At 41.1% G+C, this 18,832-nt stretch overlaps 1 protein-coding gene across 5 annotated transcripts in view; it reads right to left on the reverse strand.

Moving 5' to 3' along the window:
• The window catches only part of NAPEPLD (N-acyl phosphatidylethanolamine phospholipase D), a 52,427-nt gene that overhangs the window by 13,457 nt on the left and 20,138 nt on the right, over positions 1 to 18,832 (reverse strand). For all 5 annotated transcript variants that reach the window (XM_059396985.1, XM_059396982.1, XM_059396984.1 and 2 more), the window contains exon 2: positions 16,193 to 16,499. In XM_059396985.1, the coding sequence (XP_059252968.1) occupies positions 16,193 to 16,486 (294 nt within the window). In that variant the 5' untranslated portion in view covers positions 16,487 to 16,499. The remainder of the gene's footprint in view (positions 1 to 16,192; positions 16,500 to 18,832) is intronic.

Consider the following 18,832-nt stretch of genomic DNA (forward strand, 5'->3'; position numbering starts at 1 on the left):
CTTAGTCTCCTCATCTGAAAAATGGGTACAGTCGTACCTACACTTCGCTGTTGTGGGGACCATATCAGCAGTAGCACACTGTAAGCCCACTGTATTCTAGATGGGAAAAGAAATCGCACCCCGATGACCAGTCAGGCACCAACTTCGATGTTTTTACTGGTTTCCTTTCTCATAGTCACTAATCTAGTTAAGATCCTGAATACTACCCAGACACGTTAAAGTCTTCCTCAATGCTCAACTGTCTTCCTGTCAAACTCAATCCCTACCCAAGAGCCACCTCAAAAGCAGCCTACTTCCAGAGTACCACTCTCCCCGCCTAGAACAGCTTCACAGACTCGACTCTACTGATGACCAAAACCCGACTCACCGCCTCAGCCCCGCCGGATGCCCGCCGGTGGACTCCCCCGTTTTCCCTTCCAGCAGTGCTTTACCCAACTCCTGCAGATGGTGCCCCACCTACACGGGGCCTGCTTGAGAGCCCCTCACTATACTGATCCCGCTTCTCAGATTCAAATGCCCTCTCTCTAATCCCATGGAGACCATAATCGAACTGTGTATGCTTCATGGGGCCAACACGGGGTTCTCGACAGGGACAATCACTCCAACCACTCACCCTCCATGCCATTTTGTTCATGCACCAGCCCGTGGACATTCTGCCCAAACCCTGGCTGAGTGTATAAAGGACGTATCTCATGTCTCACTCAACTTGGAATCAGTCACAGCACCCAGTGCACGGGGCAGTGACGAACACATCACTTGCTCAATAAAATGTGTTCGATGAATGAGTGTAAATTTTTCCAATCGGTTTTCAAAGTTGGTAGTTAGGGTTAGTGAACAAGAACGAATGTTCCGTGGTATCCTTTTAACAGTGGAGGAGGGGAGAGGGAGGGAATTAAATAAATAACATTGCATCTGGTACACCCATAACTGGAGGTACAGCTCCTATTAACTACATCCAGTTACAGGGGAGAAAACTATGATGGCACACACACAAGGTCACGGCGGGCCTTCACACTTACTGCTTCGTACCACTGACTCCTAAGTATGATCTCATTTAATACATATTTTTCTAGAAAACAAGTAACAGTCCAAGGATCTGATAGTAATCTGCCTCTTATTCTCCCCTGAGGATACAAGGAAACTTTTGGAGAGGGCAGCTAATGTACCTTATCCTGATTCCAGTGACCGTTTCATGGGTATATAAATAAGGCAAAACTCATCAAATTATATTTTTTGAACAGGTGGAGCTTGGATTAGGTTATTAAAACCATTTTTAAAATCTTTAGCAGCATCATGTGTTAAAAGGGCATCAAAATATCCATAACAAAATTCCCTGAAAACATTTGCACTTTCTTTTTGCTCTAATTTTAAAAGCCACTTGAAGTTCCCAGTCTCCCATGACCTGCAGACTGGTGGGAGGTAACAAAACCCATGGCAGAGAGCTCCTGGCAGCCTCCGCTACTCTCCAAACAAAGGATTAACAGGTAAAAGTGCAAAAAGAAGCCAGTCACCAAGGACCACATATGTATGATCCTATCTATAGGAAATGTCCACAAGAGACAAATCCATAGAGACAGAAGGTAGACCGGTGATTTTCCAGGGGCTGCGGGGGTGGGGGAGGGCAAGAGAATTTGGGAGCTGATGACTAAGGACATGGGGTTTCTCTGTGGGAACAGCTGCACAGCTCTGAATGCCCTGAAAACCACTACAACTGTAGAGTGTGTGAATTAAAGCTCAACAAAGCTATTTTTAAAAGGCCAAGTACTGACAACACATCTGAACTAAGCAACCATACCTTCATGTTTCCTCCTGCATGCGGTTTGTTTCTAAGCCCATCACAAAAGAACACCTTATTTTGAAGAATCTGATCTCTAGCACCACTGTCCCCTAAAATGCAAAGAAACAGTCTATAACTGAGATTCCAAAAAAGACAAAATAACTTTGTCCTTTTGATCCTCAGAGTCTGAAAAAGCACGCAGAGGGGCACCCAGCTGGCTCATTTGATGGAACTCACGACTCCATCTCGGGGTCGTACGTTCAAGCCCCCTGGTGGGTGCAGAGATTATTTAAAAAAATAAAATTTTAGGGGCGCCTGGGTGGTTCAGTGGGTAAGGCCCCTGCCTTTGGCTCAGGTCATGATCCCAGGGTCCTGGGATCAGCCCCTGCATCGGGTGCCCTGCTTGGCAGGGAGCCTGCTTCCTCCTCTCTCTCTGCCTGCCTCTCTGCCTACTTGTGATCTCTGTTTGTCAAATAAATAAATAAAATCTTTAAAATAAATACATAAATAAAGTAAATAAATAAAATTTTACAAAAGCATGTAGATTAGGGATAGAGAAATTCTTGTTTACTTGAAAAAACCAAGTACTCACTTGACATTTTTCTTTACAGGTCAGGACTTTTCTTGGCTGGCCTTCCTCTTTTTAAAGCCGCAAACGGGAAAATCCCTGGGCCCATAGTTAATGCGGACACTAGTTAATGTTTACGTTTCTTGGGGAACTGGAAAAATCCTACCGTGCATTCAACGACTGTTCTTTGCCAGACACTGGAAGTGGGTTCTGTCATCTAACTCTGTGAATCAGATGTCACTGCCATTTTATAGATACCCAGACCAAGGGGGAGGGTCACTAAGAAACTTGCTGGGGTCACACAGCAAATGCATGCTCAATCAGGAGTGGAATCAAGGCCTTCCTGGCTCTAAAGTCCCTACTTTTCATTAAACCATAATTCTCTCCATGGCAAAACTTAAAACAATGAAACCCATATTCCTATTAATATACTTATTATTTTTAGAGTATATATGTACAGGAGACAGAAGAGAAAGATTTGATGTAAATCTGCTAAAATCATTTTCTTAAAAAAAAAATCACATTAAAAGACTTGAGTTAAGCCTTTTCTTCCACCTGAAAGCATATTTTTACTGAGGATACTCACAGCTATACTTTGTAATTCAGATTTAAATAAAGACTTTTCATATTTATTTTGACAATATCATGTTAACAGTGAATAGAGACTGTGCTTATTACCAAATACCTCCAATGTAATTAATTTTAATGCTAATGTTTTATATTTTTGCCATGCTATCTGTATTAGAAGTACCAGATCCATTGAAATGGCTTAATATTTTTAAACTTCTCCTTGATTATAAAAGAAAATACCCTTCATAAAATATCTGCAAAATACAGGAAAATACAAAGAATAAACAAATAAATAATCTTTTAAAAAAAATTTCAGATTGTGACATTTTCATCCACCCCTTAAAACTCTGAGACACATACTTAAGTATTTAAAAATGAAACAAACAGGGCACCTGGGTTGCTCAGTTGTTAAGTGTCTGCCTTGGGCTCAAGTCATGATCGCAGAGCCCTGGGATCAAGTCCCACACTGGGCTTCCTGATCCACAGGAAAACTGTTTCTCCCTCTGCCACACCCCCTGCTCGTGTTGCCTCTCTTGCTGTCTCTCTGTCAAACAAATAAATAAAATCTTAAAAAAAAAAAAATTAGGGGCACCCGGGTGGCTCAGTGGGTTAAAGCCTCTGCCTTTGGCTCAGGTCATGATCCCAGAGTCCTGGAATCAAGCCCCATACTGGGCTCTCTGCTCCGCAGGGAGTCTGCTTCCTCCTCTGCCTGCCTCTCTGCCTATTCTCTCTCGGGCAAATAAATAAAAATTTTTAAAAAAGAAAAAAAGAAACAAACAGGGCACCTGGGTGGCTCAGTCAGTTAAGCATCCACCTTTGGCTCAGGTCATAATCTCTGGGTCCTGGGATCGAGCCCTGAACTGGGTTCAGTGAGTCTGTTTTTCCTTCTCCTGCCCCTCCTCTCTGCTTGTGCTCTTTCTCAGTAAATAAAATCTTAAAAATTTAAAATGAAACAAATAGATTGAGGAAATCTGTCAGAATGTGAATGGAAGGAAAGAAGGAAAAAGGAAAGGAAAAGAAAGGAACAGAACAATGAAATACAGAAAAAGATCTAAATGAAACAGAGATAAGCAACATGCCCAAGAAAGACTCCAAATAATGACGGTAGGGGTGTCCACTGAACTGGGGAGAAGAGTGCAGGGACTCACTGAGCACGGCAACAAACAGAAAACATAAAACTGAAAGCAATCCAAGTTAAAGAACAACAAACGAAATTAAAAATACACTAGAGGAAATCGAGGGAAAATTAGCAGATGTAGAAAAACACATCAATAATCTGGAAGACAAGGCAATGGAAAGCACACAAGTTGAAAAGCAAAATAAAAGAATTTTTAAAAATGAGGATAGGTTCAGGTATCACATGGACAACATCAAGGAAACATTCCCCTATGAGGGGTTCCAGAAGAGAAAGAGAACTTATTTGAAGAAATAATGGCTGAAAACCTCCCTAACCTTGGGAAGAAAACAGACATCCAAGTTCAGGAGGCACAGCAAATCCCAAAAAAGATGAACCCAAGGAGGTTCACAGAACACATGATTAAAATGTCAAAGGTAAAGATGAAGAATTGCTAAAACAGCAAGACAAAAATGAAAATTTACATAAAAGATAAACCTCATAAGGCTATCAGCTGATTTCACAGCAAAAACTCCGCAGGTCAGAAGGGAGTGACATGGCATACTCAAAGAACTAAAAGGAAAAAACTTACAACCCAAAATACTCTATCCATGAGGTTATCATTTAGAATGCAAAGGGAGAAAAAAAGAGTTTCCCAGACAAAAAAAGTTAAGGTAGTCCATCACCTAAATGTTAAAAGGGCTTCTTTAAATGGAAGAGAAGAGGCCTCAATCAGATGTAAGGAAACAATGGATAAGACGACGTAAAATAGGGGATGCCTGGGTGGCTCAGTTGGTTAAGCAGCTGCCTTCGGCTCAGGTCATGATCCCAGCGTCCTGGGATCGAGTCCCACGTCGGGCTCCTGGCTCCGCAGGGAGCCTGCTTCTCCCTCTGACTCTGCCTTCCACTCTGTCTGCCTGTGCTCGCTCTCACTCGCTCTCTCTGACAAATAAATAAAATCTTTAAAAAAAAAAAAAAAAAAAAAGACGACGTAAAATAGGACAACGTAAACACAAAACATAGCGTGGGGTAAAAAGAAAGTTCTTCTAGAACAAGTTCTAACTTACGTGACCGTCACTGAATAGAGACTACTCTAGACTTAGGATATTATATATGACCCTCCTGTCAACCACAAACCCAAAACCCATACAAAAAGTAAAGAGAAAGAAAGGCACACATAACACTGCAGAAGACCAGCCACAAGAGAACATGAGAAGAAACAACTACAAAAACAACCAGAAAGCAAAGAATAAAATGACAATAAGTATATTCACCAACCAATAATTACTTTATATGTAAATGGTCTAAATGTTTCAATCAAAAGACATAGGGTGACAGAATGGATAAAAAAACAAGTCCCATCTCTACGGGGCCTACAAGAGACTCACTTCAGACGTAAGACAGTAACAGACTGAAAGTGAAAGGATGGAAACAGACATCCCATACACATGAATGTGGGGCAGAAAAAGTCGGAGTAGCAATATTTATATCAGACAAAACAGAATTTAAAAGAAAGACTGTAGTAACAACGACAGGCATCACATAATAATTACGAAGTCAATCGCAGATACCTGCGTACCCAACACTGGAGCATCTAAATACATAACACAAATATTTACAGACATAATGAGAGAAATTGACAGTAATACCCTAATAGTAGGGGACTTTAACATTCCATTTACATGAATAAATAGATGTTCCAGAAAAAAATCAATAAGGAGGGGCACCTGGGTTGCTCAGGGGGTTAAGCCTCTGCCTTCAGCTCAGGTCATGATCCCAGAGTCCTGGGATCGAGCCCCAAATTGGGCTCTCTGCTCGGCAGGGAGCCTGCTACCCCTCTTTGCCTGCTTCTCAGCCTACTTGTGATCTCTCTCTCTCTGTCTCAAATAAATAAATAAAATCTTAAAAAAAAAAAAAGAAAATCAATAAGGAAACAGTGTCTCTGAATGGCACATTAGACCAGATAGACTTAAAGAGAGAGCTACACAGAACATTCCATCCCAAAACAATACGCATTCTTTTCAAGGGTACATGGAACATTGTCCACAACAGATCACATGTTAGGCCACAAAACAAGTCTTCATATGTTTAAGAAGATAGAAATGATATTATGCATCTTTTCAAACCATGACAATATGAAATTAGAAATCAAACCAAGAAAAAAATACTGGATAAAACATAAACACATGGAGGATAAACAACACGCTACTGAACAGCCAATGGGTCCATGAAGAAATCAAAGAGAAATTCAATAAAATACATGTGACCAAAGAAAATGAATACAACAGCCCAAAATCTTTGGGACACAGAGGAAACAGTTTTAATAAGGACATTTATAGCAATAGGGGACTATCTCAAGAAACAAGACAAATCTCAAACAATCTAACCTTATACCTAAAAGAACAAACAAAACCCAAGCTAGTAGAGGGGAGGAAATAATAAAGATCAGAGTGTAAATAAGGGAAATAAAGACAAAAGAAATAGAAAAGACCGGGGCGCCTGCATGGCTCTGTGGGTTAAGCCTCTGCCTTCGGCTCAGGTCATGATCTCAGGGTCCTGGGATTGAGCCCCACATCTCTGCCTGCCTCTCTGCCTGCTTGTGACCTCTCTCTCTCTGTCAAATAAATAAATAAAATCTTTTAAAAAATAAAAAGGGTTTAAAAAAAAAAAAAGAAATAGAAAAGATCAATGAAAACCAAGAGGCAGTTCTTTGAAAAACAAAACTGACAAACCTTCAGCCAGAATCATCAAGACAAAGAGAACACAAATAAGTGAGACACAAAAGAGAGAAGGAAGAATATGGAAATAAAAGGATTATACAGGGACTACTACAAAAAACTATATGCCACTAAATTGGATAACCTAGAAGAAATGGACAAATTCCTAGAAACATATAATCTAAAACTTAATTAGGAACAATAGAAAATCCGAACAGACCAATTACTGGTAACAAAATTGAACAGGTAATCAAAAAATTCCCAATAAACAAAAGTCCAAGACCACATGGACTCACACATGAATTCTACCAAACATTTAAGAAAGAGTTAACATCTATTTTTTTTTTAAGATTTTATTTATTTACTTGAGAGAAAAAAAGCAAGAGAGATATCACAGAGGGAGACAGAGAAGTAGACTCACTGCTGACTGAGCAGAGAGCCCAAAATAGGGTTCAATCCCAGGACCATGAGGTCATGATCTAAGTGAAAGGTAGCCGCTTAACTGACTAAGCCACCTAGGTGCCCCAATTTTACTCACACTACTGCAAAAACACAAGAGAAAGGAAAGTTTCCAAGTCTGTTCTATTATGCCAGCATTACCCTGACACCAAAAAAAGATACTATAAAAAAAGAAAACCACAGGCCAATAACCCTGATGAAAATAAACACAAAAATCCTCAACAAAATATTAGCAAAATACATTCAACAATACATTAAAAGGATTATTCAGCATTATCAAGTGGGATTTATACCTGGGGTCCAAGGATGCTTCAATATCCTCAAATCAATCAACATGACATACCACATCAACAAAATGAAGGATAAAAATCATATGATCATTTCAATAGATGTAGAAAAAGCATTTGACAAAATTCAATACCCAATCATGATTAAAAACTCTCAACAAACCTGGATTAGAGGGAACACACATCAAGACTATAATAGGGCCCAATCTGATGAACCCAGAGCTAACGTTATACTCAATGATGAAAAACAGAGCTTTTCCTCTAAGTTCAGGAGCAAGACAAGGAAGGCCACTCACTCTCACCACTTTTATTCAACACAGTACTGCAAGTCCTAGCCACAGCAATCAAAGAAGAAAATGAAAAGGCATCCAAATAGGTAATGAAGAAGTAAAACTTCCACTATTTGCAGAGGACATGATACTATATATAGAAAAACCTAGACTCCATCAAAAAACTATTACAACTAATAAAGGAAGAGTTACAGGATACAAACTTGATATACAGCAATCTGTTGTGTTTCTATGTCATTAACAACACAGCAGAAAAAGAAATTAAGAAAACAATCCCATTTACAATTGCAACAAAGAGAATAAAAAACCTAGGAATATATTTAGCCAAAGAGGTGAAAAACCTGAACTCTGAAAACTAATAAAACACTGATAAAAGAAACTGAAGATGACACAAAGGGAAACATATTCTGTGCTCATGAATCAGAAGAACCAATTTCTGTACTATCCGCAGCATCAACGCAATCCCTATCAAAATACCAATAATATTTTTCACAAAACTAAAATCATCCTAAAATTTATATGGGCCCACCAAAGACCTCAAGTAGCAACGGCAGTCTTGAGAAAGGACAAAGCTGGTAATACAATCCCGGATTTCAAGATCTACTACAAAGCTATAGTAATCAAAACAGTGAGGTACTGGCACTAAAACAGATACACAGATCAACAGAACAGAATACAGAGCCCAGAAACAAACCCACACTTACATGGCCCAGGTCTATGACAAAGGAGGCAAAAATCTAAAATGGGGGAACAAAAGTCTCTTCAACATATGGTGTTGGGAATACTGGACAGCTACATGCAAAAGAATGAAACCAGACCTTCTTATACTATACACAAAAATAAATTCAAAATGGAATGAAGGTCTAAATGTGAGATATAACTCCTAGAACAAAACATAGGCAGTCATCTCTTGGGTATCTGCCTTAGCAACATTTTTCTAGATGTATCTCCTCAGGGGAAAGAAAAGCAAAAATAAACTATTGGGACTAAACCAAAATAAAAAGTGAAGGAAACCATGAACACAATGAAAAGGCAACCTACTGAATGGGAAAAGAAAGATATTTCCAAATAATATACCTGATAAAGGGTTAACATCCAAAATATAAAGTACTTCTACAACTCAATACCAGGGAAACAAATAATCCAATTAAATGAGGAGAGGGCCTGAATGGATGTTTTTCCAAAGACAAACAGATCCCAACAGACCCATGAAAAGATGCTCAACATAATGATCAGCGAAATGCAAATCAAACCACAACGAGGTATCCCCTTACACCTGTCAGAATGGTTAAAATGAAGATGACAAATAAATGCTGTTGGTGGTGATGTCAACTGGGGCAGCCACTGCGGAAAACAGTATGGAAGATGTTTAAAAAATTAAAAACAGAAATATCACACAACCCCGTAATTCCACTATTGAGTATTTATAAGAAAATGAAAACATGAATGTGAGAAGATACATGCAGCCCTATGCTCACTGCAGCACATGGAAGCAATCCAAGTGTCCACTGAGAAATGAAAAGACAAAGAAAACGCAGAATATATATATACACAATGGATTATCAGTCAGCCTTAAAAAGGAAAGAGATCTTGCCATTTACGACAACAGGGATGAACCTAGAGGGTATTATGCTAAGGGAAGTAAGTCAGAGAAAGGCAAATATCACATGATTTCCTTATATGTAAAACCTAAAAAAAAAAAAAAAAAATACAGAGAACAAACTGATCGTTATCAGAGGGAAGAGGATTGGGAGGATGAGCAAAATGGGTGCAGGGGGCAGGGAGATACAGGCTTCTGGCTATGAATGAGTAAGTCACAGGAATGAAAGGCACAATGGGAATACGGTCAATGATACAGAATAGCACAGGCGCTACCATTGCAGTGAGCACAGCGTGAAGTTTAAGCTGTCAAATCACAGCAGTGCACACCTGAAACATAATGTAATGTAGTTCAACTACAATTTTTTTTTAAAGATTTTATTTATTTATTTGACAGAGAGAGATCACAAGTAGGCAGAGAGATAGAGAGAGGAGGAAGCAGGTTCCCCGCTGAGCAGAGAGCCCGATACGGGACTCGATCCCAGGACCCTGAGATCATGACGTGAGCCGAAGGCAGCGGCTTAACCCACTGAGCCACCCAGGCGCCCCTCAACTACAATTTTTTAAAAAGGCAAAAACAGGGGCGCCTGGGTGGCTCAGCAAGTTAAAGCCTCTGCCTTCGGCCCAGGTCATGATCCCAGGGTCCTGGGATCGAGCCCCGCATCGGGCTCTCTGCTCAGTGCAGAGCCTGCTTCTCTCTCTCTCTCTCTGCCTGCCTCTCTGCCTACTTGTGTTCTCTGTAAAATAAATAAATAAAATCTTTAAAAAAAAATTTTTAAAAGGCAAAAACAAAACAAAACAAAACAAAAAATAGAGACATTTCAGAAAAGCAAGTTCTCAAAACACTGACTTTCCATGTACCCTTCCTTGGGAAGCAGATTAGGAATGTGCTCCTCTAAAATGAGAACGCAGCCAAGAAAGAGGAACAAGTGGGGTGCAGGAAACAGAGCCAGCACTGAGAAAGCAAAAGGCCTCAGGTCAGGGGTGAGACTCCAGAATGGAAGCGTGCAGGCAAACAGGAGGGGCTGTCAGCCCAGAAAGAACCAGGTGCTGACAGACCAGCTCAGAGTCTCTCCTCAGGAATGCCACTGAGAAGGAGTGTGGGGGAGGGATTAGCCATAAATACATACAAAGGTATTAAGCCGATGACAAATAAGGAATCACTAACCTCAGAGGGAAAGAGCATGGAAGAAAGGAGACATGGCCACGGTACATTGGTTGGTTCGTCAGCGAAAAACAGGGATAGAGACCCGGTAGTGTGTGAAGCAAAGGGGAAGGTCAAGTAGACCGGGGAGCGGTAGGGGGGTAGTGAAAGCTGACGGTGAACAGTGAATGTGAAGGCTCACAGAATACCACACCGTTCCCTGCGCTGCGATCTAAACAGTTAAACTCACAGAATCAGATAGTGGATGAGGGCAGCCAGGGGCTAAGGCCCCAGGGAAATGCACAGTTTTGGTTCCAGCTAAGCAGCATGAGGAAGCCCTAGAGCTACGTGACACACTGTGCCTATGGTCACCAAGAACATGCTGCACCCTTAAAAAAGGATGATCTCTTACACTTTTGGTGGGAATGCCACAACCAGAGGGCATAGGCAGCCCATACAGTAAACACTCTGGACGGCCTGATTCTGGTGACCAGGGATTACTGCACTACTGGGCACCACAAAACACCTTCTACATGACCACTTTCAAGAACAGGAGGGGTGGGGTACCTGGGTGGCTCAGTGGGTTAAGCTGCTGCCTTCAGCTCAGGTCATGGTCTCAGGGTCCTGGGATCGAGTTCCGCATCGGGCTCTCTGCTCAGCAGGGAGCCTGTTTCCCTTCCTCTCTCTCTGCCTGCCTCTCCGCTTACTTGTGATCTCTGTCAAATAAATAAATAAAATCTTTAAACAAAAAAAAAAGAAAAAAAAAGAAGGGGCACCTGGGTGGCTCAGTGGGTTAAGCCTCTGCCTTTAGCTCAGGTCATGATCTCAAGGTCCTGGGATCGAGCCCCACATCAGGCTCTCAGCTCAGTGGGGAGCCTGCTTCCCCCCCCCCACTCTGCCTGCCTCTCTGCCTACTTGTGATGTCTGTTAAATAAATAAATAAACCTTATTAAAAAAAAAAAAAAAAAGAACAGGAGACACTGGGGCGCCTGGGTGGCTTAGTTGGTCAAGCATCTGCCTTCAGCTAGGTCATGATCCCAGGGTCCTGGGATCAAGCCCCACAAGGCTCCCTGCTCCACCAATAGTTTTCTTCTCCATCTCCTTCTGCTGCTCCTTCTGCTGTGCTCTCCCTCTCTCTGTCAAGTAAATACATAAAATCTTAAAAAAAAAAAAAAAAGAATGAACAGGAGACACAGCACACCCACTTCATAGAAAAGACACAGAGACTCAGACAAAAATACGGCAACAGAGGAATATGATCCACATGATAAAATAAAATCCCAGAAAAAGAGCAAAACAAATACAAATAAACAATCTACCTGATAAGAGTTCAAAGTAACGGTCATAAAGATGAGAGAAGAATGGATGACCTCAATGAGAACTTCAACAAAAAGAAAAAACAAAGAACAAGCCAGAACAGAAAAATACAGTAACTCAAATAAAAAATACACTAGAAAACCAACAGCAGATTAAAGAATTTAGGAGAACAGACCAACAGTCTGAAAGACAGGGTCACACAAAGCAACTGAGTGAATAAGAAGAAGAAAAAAGTGACAACATCAAAGTGTAATAACATTCTCCCCCAAAAGAAAGATAGAAAATGGCAAAAAACTTATTTGAAGAAATAGGGGCGCCTGGGTGGCTCAGTGAGTAAAGCCTCTGCCCTTGGCTCAGGTCATGATCTCAAGGTCCTGGGATCGAGCCCCGCGTTGGGCTCTCTGCTCGACAGGAGGCCTGCATCCCCCCCCCTCTCTCTGCCTACTAGTGATCTCTCTCTCTGTCAAATAAATAAATAAAATCTTTTTTAAAAAAATTATTTGAGGGCGCCTGGGTGGCTCAGTGGGTTAAGCCGCTGCCTTCGGCTCAGGTCATGATCTCAGGATCCTGGGATCGAGTCCCATATCGGGCTCTCTGCTCAGCACAGAGCCTGCTTCCTCCTCTCTCTCTCTCTGCCTGCCTCTCTGCCTACTTGTGATCTCTCTCTCTGTCAAATAAATAAATAAAATCTTAAAAAAAAAATTATTTGAAGAAATAATAGCTGAAAACTTCCCTAACCTGGGGAGAAAAAACAGACATCCAGGTCCATGAGGCACAGAGAACCCCAAACAAGATGAAACCAAGGAGGTCCACACAAAGACACATACAACTAAAATGGCAAAAATTAAATATAGAGAATCTTAAAAGCAACAAGAGAAAGCAAACAGTTACATACAAGGGAAAGCCCATATGGCTATCGGCTGATTTTTCAGTAACTTTGCAGACCACAAGCAAGCGGCATCATATATTCAAAGAGCTGAAAGAAAAAAAAAAAAAAACCCTATAACTAAGAATACTGTACCAAGCAAGGCTATAATTCAGAATGGTTAAGAGAGAAGACAGTTTCCAAGACAAACAATTTGAAGGAGTTCATCACCACTAAAACAGCCTTACAGGAAATGTTAAAAAGGAATTCTTTAAGTGGAAAGAAAAGGCTGTAACTAGAAGAAAACTGTGAAAGGTAAACTTCACTAGTAAAAGCAAACACATAGTAAAGGTAGAATATCAACCACTTACAAAGCTAGTAAAAGACCATTAAAAGACAAAAGTGGTAAAATCAATTATATCTATAAAAATGAGTCAAGGGATACACAAAATAAGATGAAAATCTGATGTGACATACTTAAATGTGAGAGTCAAGAACAGCACTTTTAGAATGTGTTTGGACTGAAGTGAAATCAACTTAATACAGACTGCTAGAGACGTGTTTTTCACAAGCCTTCCGGTAACAGAAACCTGTAGCATATGAAGAAAGAGAGAATGGAGTCCAACCATAATTAAGGAAAATCATTAAATCTCAGGGAAACAGAGCAAGAGGAGAAAACATCAGGGAACTACAAAAACAACCAGCGAACAGTTAACAAAATGGCCAGTTAACAAAATGGCAGTAGGTACATACCTATCAAGGTCTTTAAATGTAAATGGTCTAAATGTTCCAATCAAAAGACAAAGGGTGACAGAATGGATTAAAAAAAGAAGAAGAAAAAAGACCCATCAATATGCCGCCTACAGGAGACTCACTACAGACCTAAAGACACATACAGACTGAAAGTGAGGGATGGAAAAAGAACTTCCATGCATAAGGGAAGTGGGAGCAGGGGGGGTAAAAGGTAAAAGCTGGGGTACAATGTTTCTATCAGTCAAAGCAGAATTTTTTTTTTTTTTTAAGATTATTTATTTATTTATTTATTTGACAGACCGATCACAAGTAGGCAGAGAGGCAGGCAGAAAGAGAGGAGGAATCAGGCTCCCCGCTGAGCAGAGAGCCCGATGCGGGGCTCGATCCCAGAACCCTGAGATCATGACCTGAGCCAAAGGCAGAGGCTTTACTCACTGAGCCACCCAGGCGCCCGTCAAAGCAGAATTTAAATCAAAGACTGTAGCAAGAGACATAATAAGGGGCTCAAGCCAACAAGATACTGTAACAACTGTAAACGTTTATGCACCTAACATAAGAACACCTGAATATATAAAGTAAATATCCACTAAACCTAAGGTCTAAGAATGGCAGGGCGTCTTTCTGCTGTGTTGATGGCTCTGTCTCCACCACCTAGAACTGTGTGCCTGGCCCACAGAAGGTGCTCAGTAAATACTCACTAAACGAATAAATGAGTGAATGAATGAGTTACTGGAAGGGCCTGAGAGGGTCCATGAACTCACTGAAATTATAAAAAAGGATTCAAAGCTTTCATCAGATTTTCAAAAGGGACCAGGATAAGAGCTTCAGAACCACTAGCCTGGCAAGTTCTCAGAAATTCAACCCAGTGTCTAGAATATCTCCGAATCCTTAGAAGGCGCAGATGTATTTCTGCCTTCATGTGATCACTCATTTCCCAAGTGAAATAGTTACCATCGCTTACTTCTGCAGCTTTAGAACCCGTGGCTCAGAAAACTGCAAGAGTGCCTGGGCAACTCTGTCGCTTAAGGATTTTAGCTCAGGTCATGATCTCAGGGTCATGAGATCGAGCCCCATGTTGGGCCCGCACTCAAGACGAAGTCTGCTTGGGATTTTTTCTCTCTCTGCCCGTCCCACGCTCCCCCTGCCTCCCACCCACTCTGACACATGTGCTCTCTAAATATATAAATTCTTTAAAGAAAAAAAAAAAGGGAAGAAATACACTGCACAGTGGTAGCCTATCCATCTCGGCCTCCAGCCCTACCCCTCCTCTTCACAGCTGAGGCCCATGCTGCTCTTCATACTGGTTCTCCAGGAGGAGAAAACAAGTCGGTGAGGGGGGGGGGGGTTCTTGTTCCTCCCATTGTCAAAGTTGAAACACGTAGTAAGGTTTGTGTTGGGGTGGGTTTTTTTTTTTAAGATTTTATTTATTTGACAGAGAGAGAGTATACAAGCAGGGGGAGCAGCAGAGGGAGAGGGAGAAGCAGGCTCCCCGCTGAGTGAGGAGCCCGATATGGGACTCGATCCCATGACTCCAAGATCCTCACCTGAGTGAAGGCAGATGCTTAACCCACTGAGCCACCCAGGTGCCTCCATGTTGTCAGGTTTTATCTATTAATGCCCTGCCTCATTCTAACAAGGTGTTGGAAAAGTATCATTCACAGTAATGAATTTGTTAGCTAGGATTAATACTGTGTACATTCCTTAGCATCAAAGTGACAATATCAGGGTTTTTTTAAAAATCCCATATGCTTAAAAACAATAGCAACAACACTTACCAAGGTAAAGGATCTCCCTCCACCTCCATCCCAACCCCCACCAACCCCCACCCCTGCTATGCTTCCCACCACAGATCAAGCCATCAAGGATACCCCGACTCTTTTCATCCCATCCCCCACTCCCAACATCAAGTTCCCGCTCTCCCCACTCCCCACAAAGCCTAGGAGGACGGGTTGGGAGAAAAGAGAGGCCAAAAGAGACAGGTGGTGAAATGGGGCAAGAAATTAAGAAAGGTGGTGGGAGGGGGGAAGGCTCTGGCAATTAGGAGCCACCCACCCCATTGCAAATAGAACCACACTGCTCTAATATGCCGCATGCCCAATGTTAATACATTTTATCCTAGGTAAAACACACATATTTAAAGGTCAGTGACCTACTGCCAATTTTTAAAGGTCTGGGTAAGTTATCTGAAAATCTCTTTTCTAGCTTTAACAGCTTTATCCAAGGATGCGGGGTGGGGGGTAGGGAGAGCCAAGCACTCTGGGCAATGTCTTAACCTTCATAATTCATATTCCAAACAAAAATCAGGTTCCTACCTCACGGTACATGTCCTATATTTACTGCTCTCCATGACCTTGCTCGTGCCATCACCCACATGAAAACCACTGCCAAAATGTTTTTTGTCTTTGTAGGCCCAGCTCAAGTACATACAGCCTCCTCCAGGAAGCCGTCTCCAGCCCCACCAGCTAGAATCAATTGCTTCCTTGCCCATACTCTAAAATGCTCTATTCCTACCTCTAGTTGCCACAGATCAGAGCTGGTTATTAATATATGTACTTCATTGCTTAATTATCAACTTAAGGGCACTGTATTCAATTTTCTCCCCAGAACCTGGCCCTAGGTCTTACCACATAAAAGGGGCTCAAAAGGAGTGTCATAATATAATTCACAGCAAAATTAAGTAATAATAAGAGTAAATATGCAGCCCCCCCACACACAAGAAAACCAAATTCTACCTCCTTGGAGCCTGGAACACTGCTGTGATCTTTTTCCATTATCAGCCACCTGAGAACGTTTGGAATGGAGAGATTTTTCCACGTCGGCCATGGGTTCACAAATCTGCCATCCTTTCCTTTCTTTGATTTAGTTACATCTTCCTCTAGTCTGTAATCCAGTTTGAAACTTTTCCTGGAAAACCTAGAAGAATCACTTCCTACAGAGCTTCGGGCTGAATTTTGGCGTTTTCGTACTGCTTCTTTGGGATATTGGCTGCTCGTCATCAGGGACTGGCTGCTTTCATTTTCATCCATGTCCTTTTCAGAACTAAAAAAACAGAAGGAGTGGAAATATGGACTTGAACATAAAGGTATTAAAACTTATCACACAAATCCGTAGTATTATTTCTTAGGAAAGAGAAATTTCCTCAAGCTTATAAAAACTGTAGGTCTCTATCAGCTCAAACTTTCTTTTGGCAAAACACAATTTCTGAATCCAATATTATAGCTTGCTAATTAGAAAAGATGTTTGCTCTATCTATTCCTGCCAAACCTTATAAATACTCCTTATGCTGTAATCCAAAGCAAGGTCCACCCAGCAGGCAGCATTTAAACATATGAAATTTTCCATTTCAATGGTATCTTTTACAATTAAAGGACCTTCCTGAATGTGCATTTCATACCTGAATTTTAAAAATATTTTTGTTAAAAACACACATTGAGAAGGACTGCCTTAGTTCCTTGACGATAACTCAGTACTCTACTAGGCCTAGCCGTGTTTTTACTTTGAAGATAATCTGTTACCAATTCCGCTAAAAAACACACTAAGTTCAGATCCCAGGAAAGGAGACAATAACATTAGTGGAGAGATATTTCAATAATGTATTTAAATGGTGAACCATGCAAATTTGACTTAACTCAGATTTAGAACTGCCAAGACAGTGTAGTGACCTTGGATAAGTTTGCTACCCTCTCTGGGCCTCAATTTCCTCATCTGTAAAATGGAGATAACAAAAGTACATGTCTCTGATGTTTATGAAGAGGTTTTAAAAGCTAACATAAAGCACTTAGAAACATGCATGTAACATGTATATAACAAATATAACACATACACACATGGCAAGAGCTCGACAATGTTATCTGTTGGCCTCACTATTCCCACCACCACCACTTAACCCAAGGAACCAAATCCTTCATTTTGAACTATGTAGACACTCCAGATACATAAAAGTGATAACATATTAAGAATATGCATTGGGATGCCTGGGTGGCTCAGTTGGTTGGACGACTGCCTTCGGCTCAGGTCATGATCCGGGAGTCCCGGGATCGAGTCCCACATCGGGCTCCCAGCTCCATGGGGAGTCTGCTTCTCTCTCTGACCTTCTCCTCATTAATGTTCTCTCTCACTGTCTCTCTCTCAAGTAAATAAATAAAATCTTTAAAAAAAAAAAAAAAAAGAATATGCATTGATCCAGGGGGATGGGGGTGCTGTCATTTGAGCATCCAACTTTTGATTTTGGCTCACTGCATGATCTCAGGGTCATGAGATCAAGCCCCAGTTCAGGCTCTGTGCTCATCAGGGAATTGCTCGAGATTCTCTCTCTCCCTCCCTCCCTCCCTCCCTCCTTGCCCCTCCCCTGCTCATGTGTGTGAGTGCGTTCTAATAAATAAATCTTTCCCAAAAAAGACTACACATATATCTGCCATGAATTTCATTTCTTTCTGATTCTATTAAGCAAACATTTGCTTTCTGTCCAGTTTAAATGCAATGCATACACATAATACATTTCATAACTAACAAAATAAACACAACAGACAGCCAAATATTTTTATGGCCTCGTGATATTTACCATAGAAATACTGTCTGGGAGGGAAAGGGAAAAGAACAGAAAGGCTAGGATGAACACATACACTGAACTACAACAATTTTTCCAAACCGTCTACAGTAAAATAGTGTCTGGTCTAGGGAATAATCGGTGTTGGGAAACCACAGCTGACAAAAGCTAGAGCACACGGTGTTGTACTCAGCACCCCTGGTCGCTGGGAGCCTCGTGGCTAAGACAGCCTAACAAGCTTTGCATCTTAAGCAAATAACCACCTCTCTAGGCCTCAATTTCCTCATCTGTAAAATACCTCCTTACCTCATGGGGGTTTCAAAGGATCAAAATCACACAATGTCCATATAGGGGTTGCTACTCACCACATACTAATTCTTTTTTCTGTAATCCTGTGAACTGGCCATATATCTCAATTCTTTAAATTCCACCAGAAAGCAAAGAATCTGGGTGAGTTATCTCGGTTCTTCTCGAAGAACTGCTCTATAATTCCCCAGGGTTATAATTAAGTTCAGGCCCAGGACTTTACAAAGGGCAGGAACAAAAAAGACCAACCACTTAAACCCCCCTTCACTTAACAGATGTAAACGCACCAAATTTAGAGACTTTATTTCCCGACAAAGTGATATGTCTAATAGACGGCAGAGCTGACCTGATGCTAACAATCCCTTGTGAAGATCGACAGTTTGTGGGATACGTACATGGGCCTATGAAGATACACAGACCTATACATACATACATACACATATATATATATACATATAAATACATATATAACATTCATACCAACTATGTAATAAATTCTGGTCTCATTAAAACAATCAGA

This window comes from Mustela nigripes, chromosome 4, assembly GCF_022355385.1.
Source record: "Mustela nigripes isolate SB6536 chromosome 4, MUSNIG.SB6536, whole genome shotgun sequence".
Classification (NCBI taxonomy): Eukaryota; Metazoa; Chordata; class Mammalia; order Carnivora; family Mustelidae; genus Mustela; species Mustela nigripes.